This window comes from Podarcis raffonei, chromosome 4 (assembly GCF_027172205.1).
Source record: "Podarcis raffonei isolate rPodRaf1 chromosome 4, rPodRaf1.pri, whole genome shotgun sequence".
NCBI lineage: Eukaryota > Metazoa > Chordata > Lepidosauria > Squamata > Lacertidae > Podarcis > Podarcis raffonei.
The window spans coordinates 51,577,812-51,599,882 of NC_070605.1; the positions used below are offsets into that span (position 1 = coordinate 51,577,812).

Genomic DNA, 22,071 nt, shown 5'->3' on the forward strand with positions numbered 1-22,071 from the left:
GGGCAGGAGGCGGAGTTACGCTAAGACCAGATCATGTCATTACCGAGGAGGCAGGTTTAGTCGTTGTCTGAAGACTATCCCTGCCTCCGGGTCTGGCCTTGACCGGATGGATACTGGAATCAACAGGGGAAACCTACATGACCTGAAGGTGTTGCTGTGTAATGCCAGGTCAATGATGAATAAAACCACTGCCATCCACGACCTGATTGTGGATGGAGGATTTGACCTGGCATGTGTGACGGAGACCTGGTTGGAGGAAGCAGATGGGCCTGTCCTTGCCGCTGCTTGCCCACCAGGTTTCTCTTACACACAGCAACCCAGGTCATGTGGGCGGGGAGGGGGGGTTGCAGTGATTTTTAGGAAGTCACTAGCTTGCACCAGGCGTCCTACTGGGAAGATCCAGTTTTCTGAGTGCATGTTCTGGAAGTTGGGCAATAGGGGCAGTACAGGATTCCTTTTGGTGTACCGACCTCCCCGCTGCACCAAGGATTCCCTGTCTGAGCTGCTTCAGGTCGTGGCGGATTTTCTCCTGGAGACACCTAGTTTGGTTGTCCTAGGGGATTTTAACATCCATGGCGACACGACCTTACAAGGGGCCGCTCGGGACTTCGTGGAAAGCATGGCCTCCATGGGGCTGTCCCTGAATAAGTTTGGCCCAACTCATAGTCATGGACATGCCTTAGACCTGGTGTTCACCTCTAGTGACGTGGGTGATCTGACACTAAGTAAAAGTGAAACAAAAGAAGTGCCATGGTCAGATCACTTCCTGGTGCAACTGGACTTCTCCGCGACCCTTCCCCTCTGCAGGGAGGTGGGACCAATTCGGATGGTCCGCCCCCGCCACTTAATGGATCCAGATGGTTTCCAGAGAGTGGTAGGGGATGCTTTATCCCATGTTGATGGCCTTTCAGCTGATTCCCTGGTGGCCCGCTGGAATGCGGAGTTAACCAGGGCTATCGACTGTCTGGCTCCGAAGCGCCCTCTCCGATTGCATGGAGCCCGGACAGCCCCGTGGTTTTCTTCGGAGCTGAGGGCGATGAAACAATCGCTGAGACGGCTAGAGCGTCGGTGGCAAAAAACTCACTCCGAATCTGACCGGACACAGGTTAGAGCTCAACTTCGAGCCTACCAAGTGGCGATAGCGACGGCGAAGAAGACTTTCTTCACCGCCTCTATTGCATCTGCAGAAAATAGTAGCAGGAGACTCTTTCAGGTGGTTCGCAATTTAACGGAACCACCTTTACCACCGGGGCCTTGTAAAGACCCCAAGATCTCCTGCAACGATTTTGCAAAGTTTTTTGCAGATAAAATCACTCATATTCGGAAGGAGCTAGACACCACCGTGGGAGCAGGGCTGGGGCGGGAGAGTGCTAGAGCTCTGTCTGGTCAAGTTGCATGGAATCAATTTCAATCCGTTACCCCCGAGGATGTGGACAGGCTGCTTGGACGCGTGAAACCAACCACCTGTCTCCTTGATCCTTGCCCATCCTGGCTAATAAAAGCAAGCCGGGAAGGGCTGGGCGATGGGCTCTGCGGGGTGGTGAATGCTTCCCTCTGTGAGGGAACATTCCCAGATCCGCTGAAAGAAGCGGTCATTAAACCGCTTCTTAAAAAACCATCTTTAGACCCGGCCAGTATGGCCAACTATCGCCCAGTCTCAAATCTTCCATTCTTGGGCAAGGTGATTGAGCGCGTGGTTGCTGAACAACTCCAGGCACGCCTGGAGGATGCGGACCATTTGGATCCCTTCCAATCAGGATTCAGGCCTCATCATGGGACTGAAACTGCCTTGGTCGCGCTGGTTGATGATCTCCGGCGAGCTAGGGACAAAGGTGAGAGTTGTTTCCTGGTTCTGCTGGATCTCTCAGCGGCCTTTGATACAATCGACCATAACATCCTTCTGGACCGTCTAGAGGGGCTGGGAGCTGGGGGCACTGTTATGCAGTGGTTTCGCTCCTTCCTCCTGGGCCGTGTTCAGAAAGTGGTGGTGGGGGATGAGTGTTCAGACCCCTGGGCCCTCACTTGCGGGGTGCCTCAGGGTTCCGTCCTCTCCCCCATGCTTTTTAACATCTATATGAAGCCACTGGGAGAGATCATCAGGGGGTTTGGACTGGGTGTCCATCAATATGCAGATGATACCCAGCTCTACCTCTCTTTCAAATCAGAACCAGTGAAGGCGGTGAAGGTCCTGTGTGAGTGCCTGGAGGCAGTTGGAGGATGGATGGCGGCTAATGGATTGAGGTTGAATCCTGACAAGACAGAAGTACTGTTTTTGGGGGACAGGGGGCGGGCTGGTGTGGAGGACTCCCTGGTCCTGAATGGGGTAACTGTGCCCCTGAAGGACCAGGTGCGCAGCCTGGGAGTCATTTTGGACTCACAGCTGTCCATGGAGGCGCAGGTCAATTCTGTGTCCAGGGCAGCTGTCTACCAACTCCACCTGGTACGCAGGCTGAGACCCTACCTGCCCGCGGACTGTCTCGCCAGAGTGGTGCATGCTCTGGTTATCTCCCGCTTGGACTACTGCAATGCGCTCTACGTGGGGCTACCTTTGAAGGTGACTCGGAAACTACAACTAATCCAGAATGCGGCAGCTAGACTGGTGACTGGGGGCGGCCGCCGAGACCATATAACACCGGTCTTGAAAGACCTACATTGGCTCCCAGTACGTTTCCGAGCACAATTCAAAGTGCTGGTGTTGACCTTTAAAGCCCTAAACGGCCTCGGCCCAGTATACCTGAAGGAGCGTCTCCACCCCCATCGTTCTGCCCGGATGCTGAGGTCCAGCACCGAGGGCCTTCTGGCGGTTCCCTCATTGCGAGAAGCAAAGCTACAGGGAACCAGGCAGAGGGCCTTCTCGGTAGTGGCGCCTGCCCTGTGGAACGCCCTCCCATCAGATGTCAAAGCGATAAATAACTACCTGACATTCAGAAGGCATCTTAAGGCAGCCCTGTTCAGGGAAGTTTTTAATCTGTGATATTTTAGTGTATTTTTGGTTTCTATGGAAGCCGCCCAGAGTGGCTGGGGAAACCCAGCCAGATGGGCGGGGTACAAATAATAAATTATTATTATTATTATTATTATTTATGTACCCAGGTTTGCCAGTATGTGCCCTAAAGTCTGTTAGATCAAAAAATGAATATAACTCACGAATTCAGCACAATCCATAATAAAATAAATGGGAGTTTCTCACTGCACAGCTGATCTGTCACACAATGCCTATTTTCACTGGTTGTTCTGAAGGAGAATCTCCCAACTGACTGTGCTACTTTTTATTTTTTTTATTGTTGTGTAGTGTTGAGCTGTATCCAGCAAAGTCCTCCTGGTTCCACAAGGACTTCTACTAGTGCTATTGAGCAGATTTTTTTGGGGGGGGGTTGCAGGGAGAAGGGAGGGAAAGTTCACAATAGCATAAACCATTTCACTTCCTTTCTACACTGTATTACAATTTTCAAGAAGTGCCAAATTTCTGTAACTGATGTCATTTTTGCATGCTTTATAATACATAAAGGAACTGCATATGAAGTTTTTAAATGTCACAGTAAGGCAATCATCAACCTTCTATGCCATCATTAATCCAGAAGTTACCTGTGAGTCTCACTAGCAACAAATAAATCAAATACAGTATAGTGCCATATATTCTTATATATGTTGCTTTGGGGAATAACAAAAAAGACATAACAGGTTAACACATTTTCCCCACATTAATCTTGCAGATCTTTCTGATGTACACATTTTACTTGGATGAATTCCTTTGGACACTTAAAAACAAGAAGACTGCCTTTTAAAAAAAGGATTCTGATATGGCTAGACCCAAATAAAAGCTGACTTTCCAGAAAATTGATTATTATTAAGTTTATCCATTTATCAACTTTACCTGTTACTTTACACAGAGGAAACTGTACATATGGCAAGTTCAACAAAGACCACAATGCTTTCCTAGCTATTTGGGAGGGGGGAATCTTTGGAGGAATATAACAGTATTGATCACTTATCAAAGAATCTTTAAGAGCAGTAGTTTTGAAATAAGACTACTGATAATGACCTCGTTAGATGTAACACATTCCCAACATTCTACTTCCACAGAGTCTCCAAGGCAGTAGCTCTCACTCATTAACAGCTCAAAGCACCCCTTTTAATTAGACATTATTATTTTGACTTGCTTCCAATTCCTACAAGTTCGCCACATTAATTTTTTAGTGGGGGCAGACATCTCACTTAAATTTTGACAGCTTCTCTGTTTCAAGGCAGTACGTGAACTTCTGAATCTCAATGCATTTGCAGTCTATCAAAAGTAAAAGAAAGGCAAGTGTTTCTGGCAGACCTTTCACCACTCAGAATGAACCATTCTTTGCTTTCGTCAGAGAGGCCAAGACCTTCTCATAATACATCCATCTACAATCCCACACCATCTCCATCCAAGAAACTCTTAAGTCATCTTACATTACCTTCGTTTTCAGTGTTGGCTGGGACTGAATCGACTGCAAAGGGGTGCCATGGCTGAAAGTCATCTAGGCTGATTTCCCCATCGACTGGAAGGAGTTCAACTGTTGTTTTAGTCTCTGTCAAGGAAGGCATGAGGGCATCATTTCCATAGCTGATTCTGGGCTCACTGATCATATTTGCCAAGATATCATCTGAGTAGTTTTGCACTTTTTGAAGCAGTTCATCTGGAGGAAAAAGAAACGAGAAACCAGCAATTAATACACTTCAGGAGACTCTAAGCACTCACTTGGCCCTAACTGGTAAATTATCACAATTGGGGGAGAATGCAGAAATGGTTTTAAACTTAGTTTGCAAAACAGAAACAGAGAGGCTGATGACCACAGCATCGTTGGAGGTAGGGAGGGAAAGAGAGAAAGACAAAGAACATATTGTGGTACTTTGCAGTAAAGCTGCAGAGCAGAAGAGAGAAAGGAAACATGGTTATTCCATTGGCTCTGCTGAGACTCCAGTCAACACAGGCGGCCTTTTGATGAAGCAGGGCGAAGCATACTGCATAGGTGGCAGATCTAGACTCCTCCACTTCCACCCTTACTTGCAGGTCTCCATTTTGAAAAACCACACTGTTACAACTTCAGCATAATTTTCAAATGGGAGACTCTGCAAGATCCTTTACTCCAAATTCAGCAATTTACAGTACAGTCCTATGCATGTCTGCCTATCCAACAGTACATCTCACTGAATTCCCAGGTGAGGAGGAAATCTTATACACATGTACCAGGGAGTAAGCCCCATTGAACATAGTAGAGTTTGCTTCTAAGTAGACATTCATAAGACTGAATTGCTAGAAGCTATTCCGAAGTTATCTGAGAATGGGAGGCCTGAGATTTTATTTGGTAGCCGTTTGCTAATGCCTGTTGGTAGACAGGAGCAGTGTGCACATTTTCCACCCCCTGTACTGATAATGTCAGTCAGTTCTGGATATTCCCACTTCCAGTGAGTGCAGGCTACCAATTACAACATGAAAGCATAAAATTCATTCATTAGTGCCAGTTTATTGGTGGATTAAAAAAACAAAACATCCTCACCTTTAGGAAGTGTTTTGAGACAGCCCCTGAAATGTTAATTGCTAGTACTGGCATACTTTTAAAATACTGAAGCTCTGAAATGGAATCTGAAGCCATCTCATTTTCCCCGAGTTCTCTGCTCCCTCAGAGGGAGAAAAAAAGAAATCTCTCTCTACTGGAGAGTCCCAGCTGGAGTTCTGTCTCTCTGAAATAAGGCAGCCATACATTGGGAGGTCTTCTTGGAAATCCCTGCTCTTAAGAGCAAGGAGGGCAGGAGGGCATGGAGCCCAGCTGGGAGGGCAGGGGCAGGGCATTTTGCCCATAGCAGCAAAATGTACTAGGCAGGCCCCGCCAGTTGCATCCCTCCCCAAAACTGACCTAGCTGCAACCATACCATCAGGCAACTGTTTCCAACTCAGCTGGTCTTTGTAAGAGCTATAGCTTTAAGCACTGGTGCTTTTTAGCATGCTCCCCCCTCCACCCCCCACTCTTTGTTGCTTTGTGTTCCATGTCTTTCAGATTGTAAGCCTGAGGCCAGAGACTGTCTTATTATTGATTTTTGCAAGCTGCTCAGAGAGCCTTCTCAGTTGAAGAGTGGGGTGAAAATATTTTACATAACTAAATGAAATGTGTACAAGCATTGGACCCTGCAATAATTCACTTTTGGTTAATGAAGCTATGCTTGCGGTTCTGTGCATTCCTATTTCCTCATCACCTTTAAATATGCAAACTTACATAGGGAGGAATTCAATGATGCAATATTATGTTCGTTTCATTAGTGCAAGCATTTCAGCTTGACAGATGAACAATCTCTCCCCCCCTCCTCCCCCATGCTGTTCTGGGGTTCTCCCAACACTCTGGAGCCAAATTGGGGGAGGCATTTTTTGGGGGTGGGGAGGGCCAAAAGTCCTGTTGCACTAGCAGTGCGCATTGGACTGGCACCTGGTAGCACAAACTGTTTATCTGAATCTGAGCCAAACATGCACACATCACACAAACACACACACACACACACACACACACAGAGAGAGAGAGAGAGAGAGAGAGAGAGAGAGAGAGAGAGAGAGATAGCCTCCTCTCCAACTTCTAGATTCTATTACTTTCCTGATTTCCACTGCGAAACTACAGTGCAGATAGTATATCCACAGGGCAAACATCTATCAACGAGCAAATTATATTAAGTCAGCTGTGTGGATTGCCAGTCACAAGCGTGACCCAATATGAACCATAGCATGTGTTGGCTCGATGCGCTGTGATTATCACAGGCATTGACAAAGACAGACATATCCTCCTGGGCAACTCACTTGTCTCTGCATTATCCAGCTTTGTTGCAAGGAACACATGGAAGGATCAAATTTCTCACTGGCATCCAGTGACCCCAGGGCTGGCCCAAACCAGCAGCACACATTCACATTTAGCATCAATGCCAGCGCTCCCTTCATTTTCTAAATTGGGATAGATGCTGCACTACGTGCACGCCTAGCTAGCTGGGATATCACTGTAACATTTCATTATGTAGGTAGCTAAGCAGTGAAAAGGGATACAGGAAGAAGCTGAAAAATAAATCCTGTCAGCAAGAACACCCAAGGAATGGATTGTTTTATAATCCATTTAGTGATAAGCTGAAATGAGCAGAAATTATTTGAACTACGCCATAATTAAGTTCTTGGTGCTTTCATGGCTGCACATGCTTCTGACTATTATATTTCAAAATAAGCTTTTAATTTTGCAATTCTTATCTATTTAAGATGCTTCCTAGACTGTCAGAGACCAAAGTAGCTTCCCAATTTCAAGACAAAAGATGTTTCTATACGAACAGTGCAATCCTATCCTGGTCTGTTCAGAAACTAATGCTCCTGGAGTTCAAATCAAGGTCATTCCCAGGTGCGCAGGGTGTAAGATTGCAACCTAACTCTCTTACATTCTTGAATCTTGTACTTACCACATGTCCACATTTCTTAATTGTTTTTAAAAGGCACTGGAGCCTTTTAAAGGCTTTTCTGTGCATTCATCACTTCATTTTAATTAGCACTTTTCACTCCAGCATTTGCCTACCCAGTTTACCAAACAGGCAATACCTTTTTAAACCAGGACAAAGTGGCATTTCAGGAACCAATATATAAATAAGGTGGTACATGGAGCTTGCGTTTGCAGGGATCTCCAAATTGAGACAGATAGCTTTTCACCAGCTCCACTTCAAAGCTTGTTACACAATGATCCACTAACTTATTCCTCATTCCATTACAAATCCATCTGACACGGTCTGCACTCTTCAAGATTGTTTAGAATTTTCACCTGATGGTCTTATTTAGACACACCAATTTCCCCTTCTAGGCACCCTTATCATCTCATAACCAGTTCACGTTATTAAAATCCTAGACATGCTGAGCTAAAGAAAAGACTTGCTACTGACCAAATTCACAGAGAAAACTGGTTTACTACCTCAGACTGCAGCCTTTCCACCACATTATTTTGATGAAATTGCCACTGGCTACAAAGGCTAGCATTTCCATGTCTTTCTTTATTCCTTTTAAAGAAGTCTGGCTCCAGTTTTATAGGAAGCAGTCTCCCTCTTGGTCAAGGTGGTTCACAAGAACTAAGAGTCTCTTGAAAGCAGCTATTCAGGGGTGCCTGCAAATCCTCTGTATTTTCTTGGACTGTCAGTCCAAGAAAACAGGATTTAGGAGAGGGAGGAAAGCGTGTGTATTTTCGCGTGCATATCTGTTTATCTGGGTCAATGCAGATAAACTATTTATTTTACCTGTACTTTTACTGCCAGGGAGTTGAGCTCTGCCTAGAAGGTACAACGCTAGGATGTTCATTTCAGAAATGGTTCCAGGTTCTCCAAAATCTCACAACCAGGCTTGAATAAGCCCCTTATAAGAAGTATAGCCTGGCACGCTGTTATGCATTTCCCTTAAGGTTTGGTTGAGCCTTTCTCATATATTGAGCCTCTCATCACTCATGCTAAGCAGCCCAACTCCAGAGAAAATGGGAAAGTCAGATCAGGGTGCCTAACTTGCACTGTTGGGGAAGTTTTTAATGTCTGATGATTTATTGTATTTTTAATATTTTGTTGCAAGCTGCCCAGAGTGGGTGGGGTAATTATTATTATTATTATTATTATTATTATTATTATTATTATTATTATTATTATTATTATTATTATTATTGCAGCCCCTCCAGAAGTCATTAGATTACAATTCCCATCAGCTGAAGTCAGAACGGTCAGGATGATGGGAACAGCAGTCAAGCAATATATGGGTTAGAGGTTAGCTACCCCTGCTTAAAATGAACAGGTTCATGTCAACATTATTCCTCTGCTCTTGCTCTTACGTAACATAAACTTCCCAAAGCACGTTTAAAGAAAGATACAATCCCTGGGCTGAACACACATTTTAGTTTGTTTGCTGGGTTTTCATTCCTTCACAGATATGGCATCTGTAGCGGAAATTTTTTCTGAATATGTTCAGGCAATTTCCAAAGGGCAGAGTCATTCATCATCTCAGAGAGCACAGTAGAATTTGTAAGTATACCAACACTTCAGTCTTCTATAATGTCAGAATAGATTTAATAAAATAAAATCATCCTATGTAGGTAATGTGTGATATAAAAACCTCACCAAGAAAAATCAATTGCTTGGATCCTAAAATAAATTCACCTGAGAAAGTTCAGGAAAGAAAAGAACAGAAAAAGTTCACCTGTACCCCTGAGAAGCTTCTCCAGAGCATCAGCAGGTCTTCTTGAGCAACGTGGAAATGGAGTGTGGGGAGGAAAAGATGAAATGCTTTCCTTCCATGAACTTCCTTAAGTTAACTTTAGATCCATGCCTGATTTAGAGAGATTGTCTTATGGCATAACCTCCCCCACGACCATCCAACACTGATCAGGAGAGCTTCCTGATCCTGAGAATAAGTTTGAGGGCATGCGTTTGAATGCAGGGAGTAGGAAAACTTCCTTCTGTGAATGTTTTTAAGTCAATGGATTCAAACCAGTCTAAATATTTTTAAATGTTTGCATTTTCTAGCCTCTTTTCTGAGGTGAACATCCCTCAAAGTGCACATCTCCCATTGCTTGCACCAGTTCTGCCAGAATGCTCTCCTTTTGTCCTGATTTGAACACACTGTCTCTTCCTGCACTTTTTACCAACCCGAACGAAAATTGACCCTGCAGCAGTCAGAGACAACCACCTCTAAATTTCAGATCAGTTGAGTTTATTCGAGAAAAATTAACTCTTGACTATTTATTAGCATTAGCAGTATGCAATAAATCTGATAACTTTCTCTTGTCTGTGACCATACTGCTCTCAAGCATTTGGGGATAATTCTGATTCTTGAATAGCAGATCATTCTCCCAGCTCAAATTAAGTATGATAGCTGGGATAACATAAATCAGCCTTCCCCAAACTGGCATCCTTCAGATGTTTTTTGGGGGACTGCAGTTCCCATCATCCCTGACCACTGGGCATGGCTAGCTGGCATCACTGGGATCGGCAGTCCAAGACATCTGAAAGACTCCAGGTTGAGGGATGTTACTGAAACTGTTTCTGTTAATATATATTAATGAACTGCTCACGTCGTTCCTTTGCTACCAACTCTCCCCTAATTTTATATGAACATAATTTTAAACTCTGCTTGTGGTGACTTCACCTTTAACTAGACGATATTTCAAATACTTTAAAAAGGCGGGGGGACCCCAAAGTTTAGCAGGATCACCAAAGAAACAACCACCACTGAAGTGTTTAAGCTGCAGTAACAAACATACAGTTTGGATAGCAATTGTATGAAGAGCTGAGTAATGGAGTGAAACCCAGCATCTGTTGAGACAAATATACTCAGCAACCAGATGCAAGACAGATGTTCATAGTAGTTCCAACCATCACTTAAAGTACAGAAATCATATATCCCAGTCATTCATTAATAACATAGTATTGCTTATTGCCAAAAGTGAGCTACCCTAAAGTATGGAAATGCCTTTGGAAATCCATTTGCATATTTTGAAATGAAAGCCTAATTCATACAACATTTGCTAAGAACTGTCTAACATTTGACTACAAGGGATTAGGTCCTGTTGAAGGGTAGCTTATTACCATCACTTATTTAATGTATTTTATCCCGCTCTCTGAGCGGCTTACAAATGATCAACAATAAGGTTTGCAATCTAAAAGTCAAGTCACACAAAAAAGGAAAGTAGACTGGGATGAAGGAGGGAAATAAGTCATTTCAAGCACCAGCTCTTTGTTAATATAGTTTTATATTTTAAAAAAACTCTTTCATCTGCTGTAATGCTTTAAAGCTACAAATAGTTTTTTATGGCTGTTTTAAATAATTTCAATGTTGCACTTTAGTGAGGTGTTGTAACCCAACTCAAGAGGGCAGATACCCTGAATGGTGGTCTAGAAATCCATTAAATAATTAAAAATGTGTACCACTTTTCTGTCCACAGCAGAACCCAGTTCACTTTAAGAGTTTTGCATACTTAGGGAAGAAATATAGCAAAAGCATTCCTGATTTCAAAGCACCACCCATTTAGGGTGGTTACATAGATAGCAGTTATTTCTCTTTCCACATAGATTCCACATAGATTCCCTCCCAGCAAACCGGCCACAGAATGTGTTGCATTAATTTTTCCCCACTCACAGACTTTTATCACCATTTTAATGTGAAAGCTACCATCCACTCTAAATACTAAAGGACCAAGTAGTTTTTAACTCATCCTCCTCTCCCCGCCACCCACCTGCTACAAATGAAAATTAACAGCCAAACTATTTTCAGGACAACAGATCACCGAGCAAAAAGTAAAGCAACTTACCGACTTCATCCTGAATCTCCTCAGCAACCGCTGGCACATTGTAAAGCAAGGAAAGAGACTGGTTCATGCGCTCATATGTCACACGTAGGTGTGTCATAACCTAAAGAATAAACCCCCCACAAAAAACAAGATCAGTTTGCAGTCATGTGTCAAGGCCAATGAATCACCATGCAGTCCCCAGGGTAAGTTGCATATTTCTCAGTGTGATTAAACTATGTAGCATCTTCCACTCCAAAAGGTCTGTGCAAAAAAGGTGTGCCTTGATGAGACGTCAAAATATATACAAGTGACAAACCAGATGAAACTCAGAGGTTGGCCATTCTACCACTTACCACCGCCCCATGAAGTCCACATGGCATTGCAACTGCCAACAGTGCCTCCCTTGCTCAACACCTGACAGGTCCATATGGGAGATGCTCCTTCAGATATTTAGGGATCAAATAGTTCTTCAGGTCAGCATAAGCACCTTGAATATGCAGGTCTTTTAAAACTGGTGTAATATGTGCCTGGCTAGGAGTGCTAACCAGCACCCTGGTGGCTGCATTCTGCACAAGTTGCATCTTCCAAACTGTCTTCAAGCCCAGCCCCACATAGAGTGTGTTATGATAGCCCAGTGTTCAGGTTATTAGAGCAAGGATCATTGCAGCCAAGCACTCTCTATCCAGGAAGGGCCATCGTTGATGAACCAGCCTGAGCTGGAAATAAGACAGCGGAGCCACCTGGATCTCAAGGGTCAATAGCAGGCCAAAGAGCACCTGCAAACTACTAACACAGTCTCTCATTGGGAGTGCCACATCATCCAGAACAGGTTGTCTCCTCACTTCCCAGACCCGAGAACCCACAACACATATAGAAACTCCATCAAAATGCAGGCATCACCACTGCAGCTCTATATTTTCAGAGAACAAGACAATTTGCGGTCCTGTCAACCTTATTGATTTTGTAGTTGAAAATCCATTAGGAAGTCACTAAGTAATTCACTCCTGTCATCCATGTCACAAAGAGGTACGGTTCTGTGGCAGATGTCTTCAGTGGTATGCTTTGTAGCTGTTCCCACCCATGTCAATGAGGATTAACTCTCATTAAAATTGCCTACAAAAACCAACGTCAGCATGGTGCACAAGGTTGGGAACAGGCAGGTGAAGGAATTCCTAATCCATGTTCAAAAGGAACAATCACTTGCATGGGCTGGATCTGCCTGCCTCGCTCTGGGGACTGAAGGGAAGGTGAAAAGGATAAAGGGAATGTTCCCAGATAAACAGGAAGCAGCAAGACAATTTTAACTAAGAAAAGACAGTTACCACCAGTGCTTTCCTTGCAAGGGCAGAATGAACTTCTGCTTGTACGACGGGACTTTACCCCTCTCGTCCTCCCCACACACCATCAAAATCTGCTCCAGAGGATTGGGAGAGCTTCCAGAGCAGAATTTTTCTGGGGGGTGGGGGTAGTGGTGGCTGCAGTGGGTGTAAAGTCCCAGTGCACTAGTGGAAGTCTAGTGGAAGTCAACTCACACATTACTGGATCCAACCCAGATTTTTATCTTCCCTACCAGTGACTGACAGTTTGCCGAGACTGAAACTTCAGGTGATTCCAGGTCGGCAGAATCCTATGCTCCCATGGTTATTTTCTTAAACTTTAAAATGTTTTTCAGTTTCACAGATTCTAGGGATTGAAGCAGAAGTTCTTAAGAATTTTCAGACGCTGTCTGCTATTTTAATTCTTCTATATTTTCTTTGCCAGTTTTTACTCCTGCATAAATGTGCGAGGGTATTATTAAATCTTTGGCACACAGTCTAGAAAACTCCCTGTTAGGAAGCATCTAATAAATTACAAATGGAAAGAAAAGAATTTTCTCAGCAGTACAGAGGTGTCCTTGGCTGCAGAGATAACTGAATGGTAAGCCTCATTGTTCTACACAGTATGCCACCAGGCCATCAGAAAGCCCTTATTCACAGCACTACCACATACTCACAGAGATGGGAATATTTATATAGTCCCTACTGCACAAGTTGCTCAATTGCATGCGAAACAGATAGGCTAGTGGCAACACACCCCTGACACCAACATGTGTGTTTTGCATCCGACCAGTTCACCCATGGGGCAACATGCATCAAACGATTACTGCTTTAATATGCATAGCCTGGGATTTTTGGCAGCCTGCCAGAAATGTCTAAATCGACCCAGAGGGGATCAGAATGCTGAACTGCTCCTAGTTCTCCCCATGAAAATGCCTCTAAAATGGGGTGTCCTGTAAAATGGGATGCCTCATGAGAATACCATTACAATGCAATAATTACTGGGGTGGGCCACATATATTCATAAGCAGTGCCAAAAGGTCACAATAATGAATCAAGGAAAACTGTTGAACAATATAGGGACATATACAAATATATATATAGTCAGAGAAATTGAATGCAGAGCAGCGTGCAGGTAACTCACAACTTACACTTACTTTACCTATGCAATAGCAGCTATGCATGGGTGGGAACAAGCAAACCCACTCTCCATTTATTTATCCCACCACCACCAACACCAGTGCAAAGCTGTGGCTGTGGGCATACCTGGCTTTGAGAAGGTGGTGCCTAGTAAGGAGGTGCCAGGCTTTCGGAAAGGAGGCAGGGACTCTTAAGACCCTGCCAGAGCCCTCGTACCTCCTTCGCAAAGCTGGGTAACCAGCCCTCCATCTTGCAGAGGGCCTGGTTCCTGGCTTTACACAATTTTGCTTACATACACAATGGCCAAGAAGGTCACCCCTGTGGAAGTTGCGAGTTACCTGTACTACAAAATCTATGTACAAAGCCTGACCTCTTTAAAATTGTTATAAAAACCCCATGATCCTACTACCCGACAGAGAGTATCAAATATTTAGCAGGTATCATCATACAAAGAGGGATACTAGTTGACATTAATCGACTGCAAGCTTTGCAAACTTTTTTTTTTTAAATGCTCTGCTTCTTAATTTATCAGTCTTAAGAAATCAGCATGCGCACACTAATAAAAGTTGGGGGTCTCTGATGGACATGTTACCTGAGATCTGATCTGGGCGGCTTTTTTGGGATCCACCATACGGACGTGCTCAAAGTGCTTGAGGGTGTGCTGCCTATCTTTCTGCTCAGCACGCACGTACTTCTTCAGCATGTTAAACACGTGTCGAGGCTGCGGAAACAAAAATCAAACAAACCCACATATATAATTCACAGACCTCAGAGCAGAGTGTGATTCAAAGTCATCTCTAAGGAACACGTAAAGCCTAAATTCTAAGCGCTAAGGACACTCAGCCTGCTGACTTAGACTAATGGTCCACCTAGTCCAGCACTGTCTTCTCGCAGTGGCCAAACAGATCCCTGTGGGAAACAGGCAAGCAGGACTTGAGCACAACAGGACTCTTCACACACACACACACGCACACACACATATATACATATATATATATATATATATATAGGTAACTTTGCGTTAATGTAACATTTTTATATGTAACTGTATTTTTATAATGTTTTGTTTAGGCTGTCTTTGTTGCTTCTTTTTTGTATACTGCTTAGAGAGGGCAAAAATTATTTACCAGAATAGTTGTGATTCAGGTGACCAAGTAGGGAAGCTTTTGTGAACTGGGAAATATATATAGTTTTAGGTCATCTGCAGTGTTAGAAATTAGCTAGGCGCCAGGCGCGTTTAGCAACTGGCGTGGGTCCACTTGCAAAATGTCAAGAGAAGGGATCTGAAATATTTTCCTTGGAGCTTGAATTTGTTGTATTCTGGGTTGTTTCATCTGATGTTTTAATGTGTTGTAAACTGCTTTGAGATTTGTTCTTTAAAATATAAAGTGGTATAGAAATTAAAATAATAATAATAATAATAATAATTCCCAGCAACTGGCATTCAGAGGCATACTACCTCCGAAGAGTGGAAGCAGAGCACAGCCACAATAGCTAGTAGCCACTGATAGCCTTATCCTCCATGAATTAGTCCAATCCTCTTTTAAAGCCATCCAGGTTTGTGGCCTTCGTTGCCTCCTATGTGAGTGAGTGCCATAGTTCAACTATACACTGCATGCAGCAGTAATTTCCTGAATCTTCTAACATATTTCAGCTTCACAAGATGACCAAGAGCTCTAGTCTTATGAGACAGGGAGAAAACCTTTTCTCTCACACTTGCTCCATGCCATGCATAATTTTATAAGCCTTTATCATGCCCCCTCTTACTTGTCTTTTCTCTAAACTAAAAAAGTCACATCACTGATTTGTTAAACAGGATTATGATATCAGCAGTTTCATTTTCAGTTCCTTTCCTAATGATCCGTCACATGATTTTGACTTTTTCACAGCTGCCCCATACTGGGTTGACATCTTCACTGAGCTTTCTATTTTGACCCAAATGTCTCACTCCTGGTCACTGTCCACCAATGCAGACTCCATGAATGTATATGTTTAAAATTAAGATCCCTGCCCACCGCAACATGCATCACTTTATACTTGTTTACACTGAATTGCATTTGCCATTTTACTGCCCATTCATTCAGTTGAGCGAGGTCCTTTTGGAGCTCTTCATAATCTCTTTTTGTTTTAATGATCCTGAACAATTTATAAATTCTTTTTTAAAAAACCAACTGGTGTTACATTGTCCACTTTCCAGTCTTCAGGTATGGAAGTTGATCTTAGCGACAAGTTACATATTTTAGTTAGAAAATAAGCAATTTCACATTTGAGTTATTTGAGTAATGCTGAATTCCACCCAATACATATAAAATATTAATAATCCAAATCTTGCAGTATACAACAGCTGGAATGCATTTGACAGAATTATTTTGTAAATTAAAATAAAATGTCTGTTCCAGGTTGATATCTAAAAAGCCTTTAGGATAGCATCTAGTCAAGTATTCTAAGGTCTGTCCTGTCATATCCTCCAGCACATTCAGTTTCCACTGCTTTCTGTGCTGCATAACTGCATTAAGTAATACATTTACTCCTTTTTTGAATAAGCACCACAGTTATTTACATGTGCAATGTTAGATGTGCTACTGTTTGATCTACAATGCTTTAATCTAAACAGCTCTGAGAGCTTTGTTACAGACAAATAAAGGCATTTAATAGACAGAATTACATGGTAAAAGTGATTGCTTTGGGCACAGCAAATAACTCATGCCATCCAGGTTGATTTTCTAGGTTAGTTCACAGCAGCAGCACAATGCCACAAGCTGCAATACCATGCATTTTCCTTGGAATGAAGGACAACAACTGTAGTTTTGTCAAAACAAAAACTGTTCAGTACATTTTTAAAAGAAGTTTCATTTGAGCAACAGCATAGAATTTTAAGCTGTACTGATGTCTCTCAGGGGCAGATAAGATTCTTGAAAACAGAACTGACTGCGCTTACATATAACCAGATTGGGTGGGCAATTAGCAATTCAAAGTTCCAAGAAAGCAGAGGAACTTCTGTGTGTAAAAGCAACCCAAATTCAGTTTCTCAAGGTTTAAATATGAATGAGATCACTCAAATTCAACATTTTTCAAGAGTCATCTTCTGCTGCTTTCATTACTAAGGAACGTATTTCATGTAAGTTTCAAGTTCTACAGAATATTACTTCCCACAAAGAGGAAATAATACTAATCTAAACAAATCTGTAATTTACAAGATAGGTAATTAATTGTCAGTTTTCCTGGTTATTCTCAGTGAATACTAGTATTTGGATTGTGTGCAATGTAAACATTTGATTTTAACCTGCAGCTATGGAATTTAGGCAACGGGACGCGGGTGGCGCTGTGGGTAAAACCTCAGTGTCTAGGACTTGCCGATCGCATGGTCAGCGGTTTGAATCCCCGCGGCGGGGTGAGCTCCCGTCTTTCGGTCCCAGCTCCTGCCCACCGAGCAGTTTGAAAGCACCCTTAAGTGCAAGTAGATAAATAGGTACCGCTTTATAGCGGGAAGGTAAACGGCGTTTCCGTGTGCTGCTCTGGTGCTGGCTCGCCAGATGCAGCTTGTCACGCTGGCCACGTGACCCGGAAGTGTCTGCGGACAGCGCTGGCTCCCGGCCTCTTAAGTGAGATGAGCGCACAACCCTAGAGTCTGACAAGACTGGCCCGTACGGGCAGGGGTACCTTTACCTTTACCTTTATGGAATTTAGGATGCCAAGGAGGAAGCTCACATCATACAGGAAAATGTATAGAGATGTGTTGGATTCATTCAGAGCTGCACCTATAATCTAAAATCATGGTTCTAGGATCACTTTATAAATTTTGAGATTTACCTTGTAAAGTAACAAATGCTTAGTACTCTCTGATCTTTGCAAATTGCATTGGTGGTATTAAGGTTAAAGTAAGGATTCGGAAGATAAGATGGCCACCTCTCCAAAATCTGATATCCATTTGTAGTATAGATGATTAAGTTGGTTCTTTTCTCAGGATAACTTGTGGATACAATGGAACTTTGGTTTTCAAGCATCTTGGAAGCCGAACGATTCGGAACCTGGACGCCAAAAACCCAGAACTAAATGCTTCCGAGGTGCGTTTATCTATTTGCTCCATTGAAACTGCTGACCGCCCATTGCACCTCGGCTGTCAAACCGTCTTCCGAAACAGATTACATTCGACAACCGAGGTTCCACTGTAATATATTTTCTGCACAGTGGTACCTCGGTTTACGAACTTAGTCTGTTCCTGAAGTCCGTTCTTAAACTGAAACCATTCTTAAACCGAGGTGCACTTTTCCTAATGAGGCCTCCCGCCGCCGGTGCCCTTCCACTGTTCGTATTCCATTCCTAGACTGTGGTAAAGTTCGCAAACCGGGACCAGTTTTGCGGAGTTCGTAAACCGAATCTTTCGTAAACAGGACTGTTCTTAAACTGAGGTACCACTGTATACTCATTATGTTCTTTTCCCAACCTGCTGCCTTCCAAATGTTTTGGACTCCCACTGCTATCAGCCACAGCCCACACATCCAATGGCCATGGATAATGGGAGCTGTAGTTCAACATTCCTGGAAGGCACCAGACTTGGGAAAAATGAATTAGAGTACAGTTTCTCAAGTACAAAGATAAGGTTAACTACTGATAAGGTTAACTACTGATGCTAGCACTTGTACCCATTGCAAGAATTACACAACACCAATACCTTTGTTTGAATCATTGACCTTTGTGGTTAACAGTCTTTGCTGCCTGATGAAATAAAATGCATTTAATAGCAGCCCCACCAGCTGCCTTTCCAATTGGCTGCAGAAGAGTTCCGTGTTAATTTTTAAAGGCTGGAAAGAACATACTAATAGCAGAATCCAGCTCTCCACAATGTAGCTGAAAGTGCATAGTGCAACAACCTTGCTGAAAATAAGCAAGTCTTGATCTATTCAGAGCTGGGATGGGAAAGAAGGTTGGATGGCTGCCTGCCATGGATGCATTGCAGTGGGTTGGAATAGATGACCCTTGTGGTCATTTCCAATTCTACAATTCTATGAAACTGGTTGGGAACCCTATTTATCCCACCTTGGGTCCAATGATGGAAGGCAGGTAGGATGCAACCACCTGGGAGACCATGACTGCTGAAAGAGAAGTATTTTAAAATATACTAAGCTATTCTGGATCTCTTATTCTCCAAAATGGATAACTGCATCAGCCTCTATCAAAGATTAAGTATGCAACATCTATAATTATTGGATCAATATTGTGTTTTAAATATTTATAAGCACATGCAAAAATCCATATTCCAGATATGGTTTGTCGCTATCCCACTTGTGTGTTGTGTGTCTGTGTGAACTAAACAACTGGGGGGAAAACATTACTCATAGAAACCAGCAGGGGCTGTATGAGCTCTATAAAATAACTTCCCACATATACAGAAATTATTTTCACTCATCTTATTAATCTTTGTCAGAAGACATATTTGTTTTTACAATTCTGATTTTCCTTGTTTACACACATTATACAGTATGCTCATCAATTGTGATGGGTATCCTAAATTATTGATTACCGAGACTGACAAATTTCTTGCCAGTCTCACATCAGACAGAATCATAATTCTCACCTAAATACACTATAAATAGCAATAACACCCCCCCCCAAAAAAACCCACATCTTTGTGGGCCTACAACTTCTACCTACGTATTTCTTCCTCTCCTTCTATAGCCTAATGTATCTTCAGAAAATGCAGAATAATTTTGAAAATATATTTAAGTTCTTGCCTCTCTACATTAAACTGTTTGGTTCTGACAGTGCACAAGTATTCCACTCTGCAACTCTTTTATATCTATCCTAAATATCTGTGCTTGTGCTATGTACCCACAAAACTAGCATGTCCGGCTTTGTAACACCATGGGTGCTAAATGTACAATGCCAGGTTGTTGCATTATTATTTTAATCTGGAAAAAGCAACTTGGGGGTGGTGGTGTCGAGTTATGACCCTTTCCTTATCTCACCATGGTCCTGAGGGCAGCCCTCCCAATTAACACCAAAGGGTGCAAATCTCCAGGTGTAACAGTATCTTTGGAAGGTGATTCCATCAGCACTACAGACGGGAGGAATGGAGCATAAGAATGCAACATCAAGTCACATGTAGTTTGGGTACAGCAGTTGGTATGCTCCATCCTAAAACAGTTCTATACTGGTTCATCAAGTCACTGGGTAAGATCAGCTTTTCTCGACTTTTTCATTTGCAAACCACTTGAAAATTCCTGGGGGTCTCAGTGGACTATTAACAAAACTTTCAAACCAAATAAGAAAGCTCAGTTGGTATCAGGTTTGTCCTCACAGGTATGACAAGAGCACACACTGGCAGAATAGTCAAAAGTTGTGCCACTTGTCACAAACACTGGTTAAGACTGATTTTACCCTCAGGTTCAACCCCCATAGCACTTTTACAAAACTATGTGAAACAAGTAGTGAGCTGGCACAGGAAATGATTGCAGTCTCATTCATACCATGTCATATTAGGGAAAAGAAAACAAGGTTGCTTTGTAGCACATACTGTATTTTGGACAATATATTCTAGTGATTTTCCAACAGCAATAGCGCTGAACTTTTAAAACAATGCTGTATGTTTAAAGGAATGGTACCATTATGTGATCTCTGGTGACTTTTAAGAGATCTTTAAGAGAACTTAAGAAAAGGCTCTCAACTCCATACAAAAGTACCAGATGTACTTATAATCCCAAGCTTGTTTACTCAAACGTAAGTCTCAGTGGGGCTTTTCTCACACAAGTGTGCATGGATTCACTTAGGTGGAGACTAAGCCCCACTTGGACTCAGTGGAACCTACTTCCAAAGAAACATGCATAGGACCGGGCTGCTGACATATGCTTATGCCAATCCTTATTTTGCTTACTTTGGGAGGGACAGCCTGCAGAGCGGTGATGTAGTTCTCCAGAGCAACACGGCGACGGTCATTGAGCATGGCTTCAACTCGTGCCATGTGAGTCTCCACTAGCTGCTGTCTCTCATTTGCAGCTTCTTGTTCCAACGATTCCACCTTCTCTTGGAAGTGCTGTTGTAGAAGAAACACAAGTTGTCACAAGACAGCAACAGGAAACTTGAAACCAGCAGATGCCACCCAAGTGATTCTAAAATATCCCATTTTTAAACTGACTCGGAATTGCACTGAATAAACTGGGAGCTTCTGGCATTTAGCGTTTCCTGCATTTCTTATTATCGGGTGCTGCCAATCTTTCCCACTCTCTAAAAATCATGGAAATGACATTTCCGCATGATCCAGTGATGTGGCTTAGTTTCCACTTGGACAGCCAACAACATAAAAATTGCTTGAGTGCGCATAATCAAGGAAAGAGAACCCATTCTTCACCAAGCTAATGATCAAAAAGAACAGATATCTTTTTCCTTTCCTTTCAAAAAAAGCAGGTAATTCTAAACTGAAGGGTTTTTAAAGCAAACAAGCAAGGGAGGAAGCAAAAAATGAAGAGGTCCCAATGAACACCCAGTTACGTCTTAAGCATGCTTGGCACTAGTAGCTGGACATATCAGGCACTGACAAGGGCCCCAGGGGTTCAGCTCAACCCCTCACAGGCCTGACCTGCCTGTGTTGCCACTCACTGCCACCCCATTGGGCAGCTGTTTTAGCAGTGGGTGAGTGATGGTACTCCTTCTGGATGGGAACTGAGGTGTGTTGCTGTGTTGTGGCAGCAATATATAAAAATAAAACCATGCAGCTGTGTGTGTGTGTGTGTGTGTGTGTGTGAGAGAGAGAGAGAGAGAGAGAGAGAGAGAGAGAGAGAGTTCAGTGTTAAGACCCCATCGGTGTCACTGTACAGATGCTTGCCCTGATCTTAAGTTTGGAACCCAAATACCCAACAGGCACACAGTGTTTTGTATGCACAGTGGTTAAGCTCAGACTTCTTCACAGCTACACCTCACAGGTGATGGGTACCATATCATCTTCATCACAGAATTCAAAGAATATGTAAAGCATCCATGTTAAGATCACAAGGAGCCTCCACCCATGCTTCCTTCAAACCATAAAGATGTGGCAAATTGCACTGACAGGGCTGCAGCATGACTCAACATGGAAGTCCTGACTCACACATTTTTCAAATTACATGGAGAAGATGTAGCAATATCCATCTCTTTTTCTCAAAAGGACTATCAGCTGTATTGGTATCGTATGACCAGGATTTAAGCCACCTAGACTTGTGAAGGCAGATTCCACATTGTGTTGAGGGAGTGATCTCCAAATTCACAGGGCAGAACAAGTAACCCTACATTTTCAAACCTCAAGGTACACAATGGAACTCAGTTTTGCTACACATTTATTTTTATTT

The 22,071-nt window shown here is 43.0% G+C and overlaps 1 protein-coding gene across 4 annotated transcripts in view; it reads right to left on the reverse strand.

Moving 5' to 3' along the window:
- The window catches only part of APP (amyloid beta precursor protein), a 147,213-nt gene that overhangs the window by 17,586 nt on the left and 107,556 nt on the right, over positions 1-22,071 (reverse strand). For all 4 annotated transcript variants that reach the window (XM_053386540.1, XM_053386542.1, XM_053386539.1 and 1 more), the window contains 4 exons: positions 20,625-20,783; positions 14,346-14,474; positions 11,319-11,418; positions 4,446-4,667 (listed from right to left, as the gene is read on the reverse strand). In XM_053386540.1, coding sequence (XP_053242515.1) covers positions 4,446-4,667; positions 11,319-11,418; positions 14,346-14,474; positions 20,625-20,783 — 610 coding nt within the window. The remainder of the gene's footprint in view (positions 1-4,445; positions 4,668-11,318; positions 11,419-14,345; positions 14,475-20,624; positions 20,784-22,071) is intronic.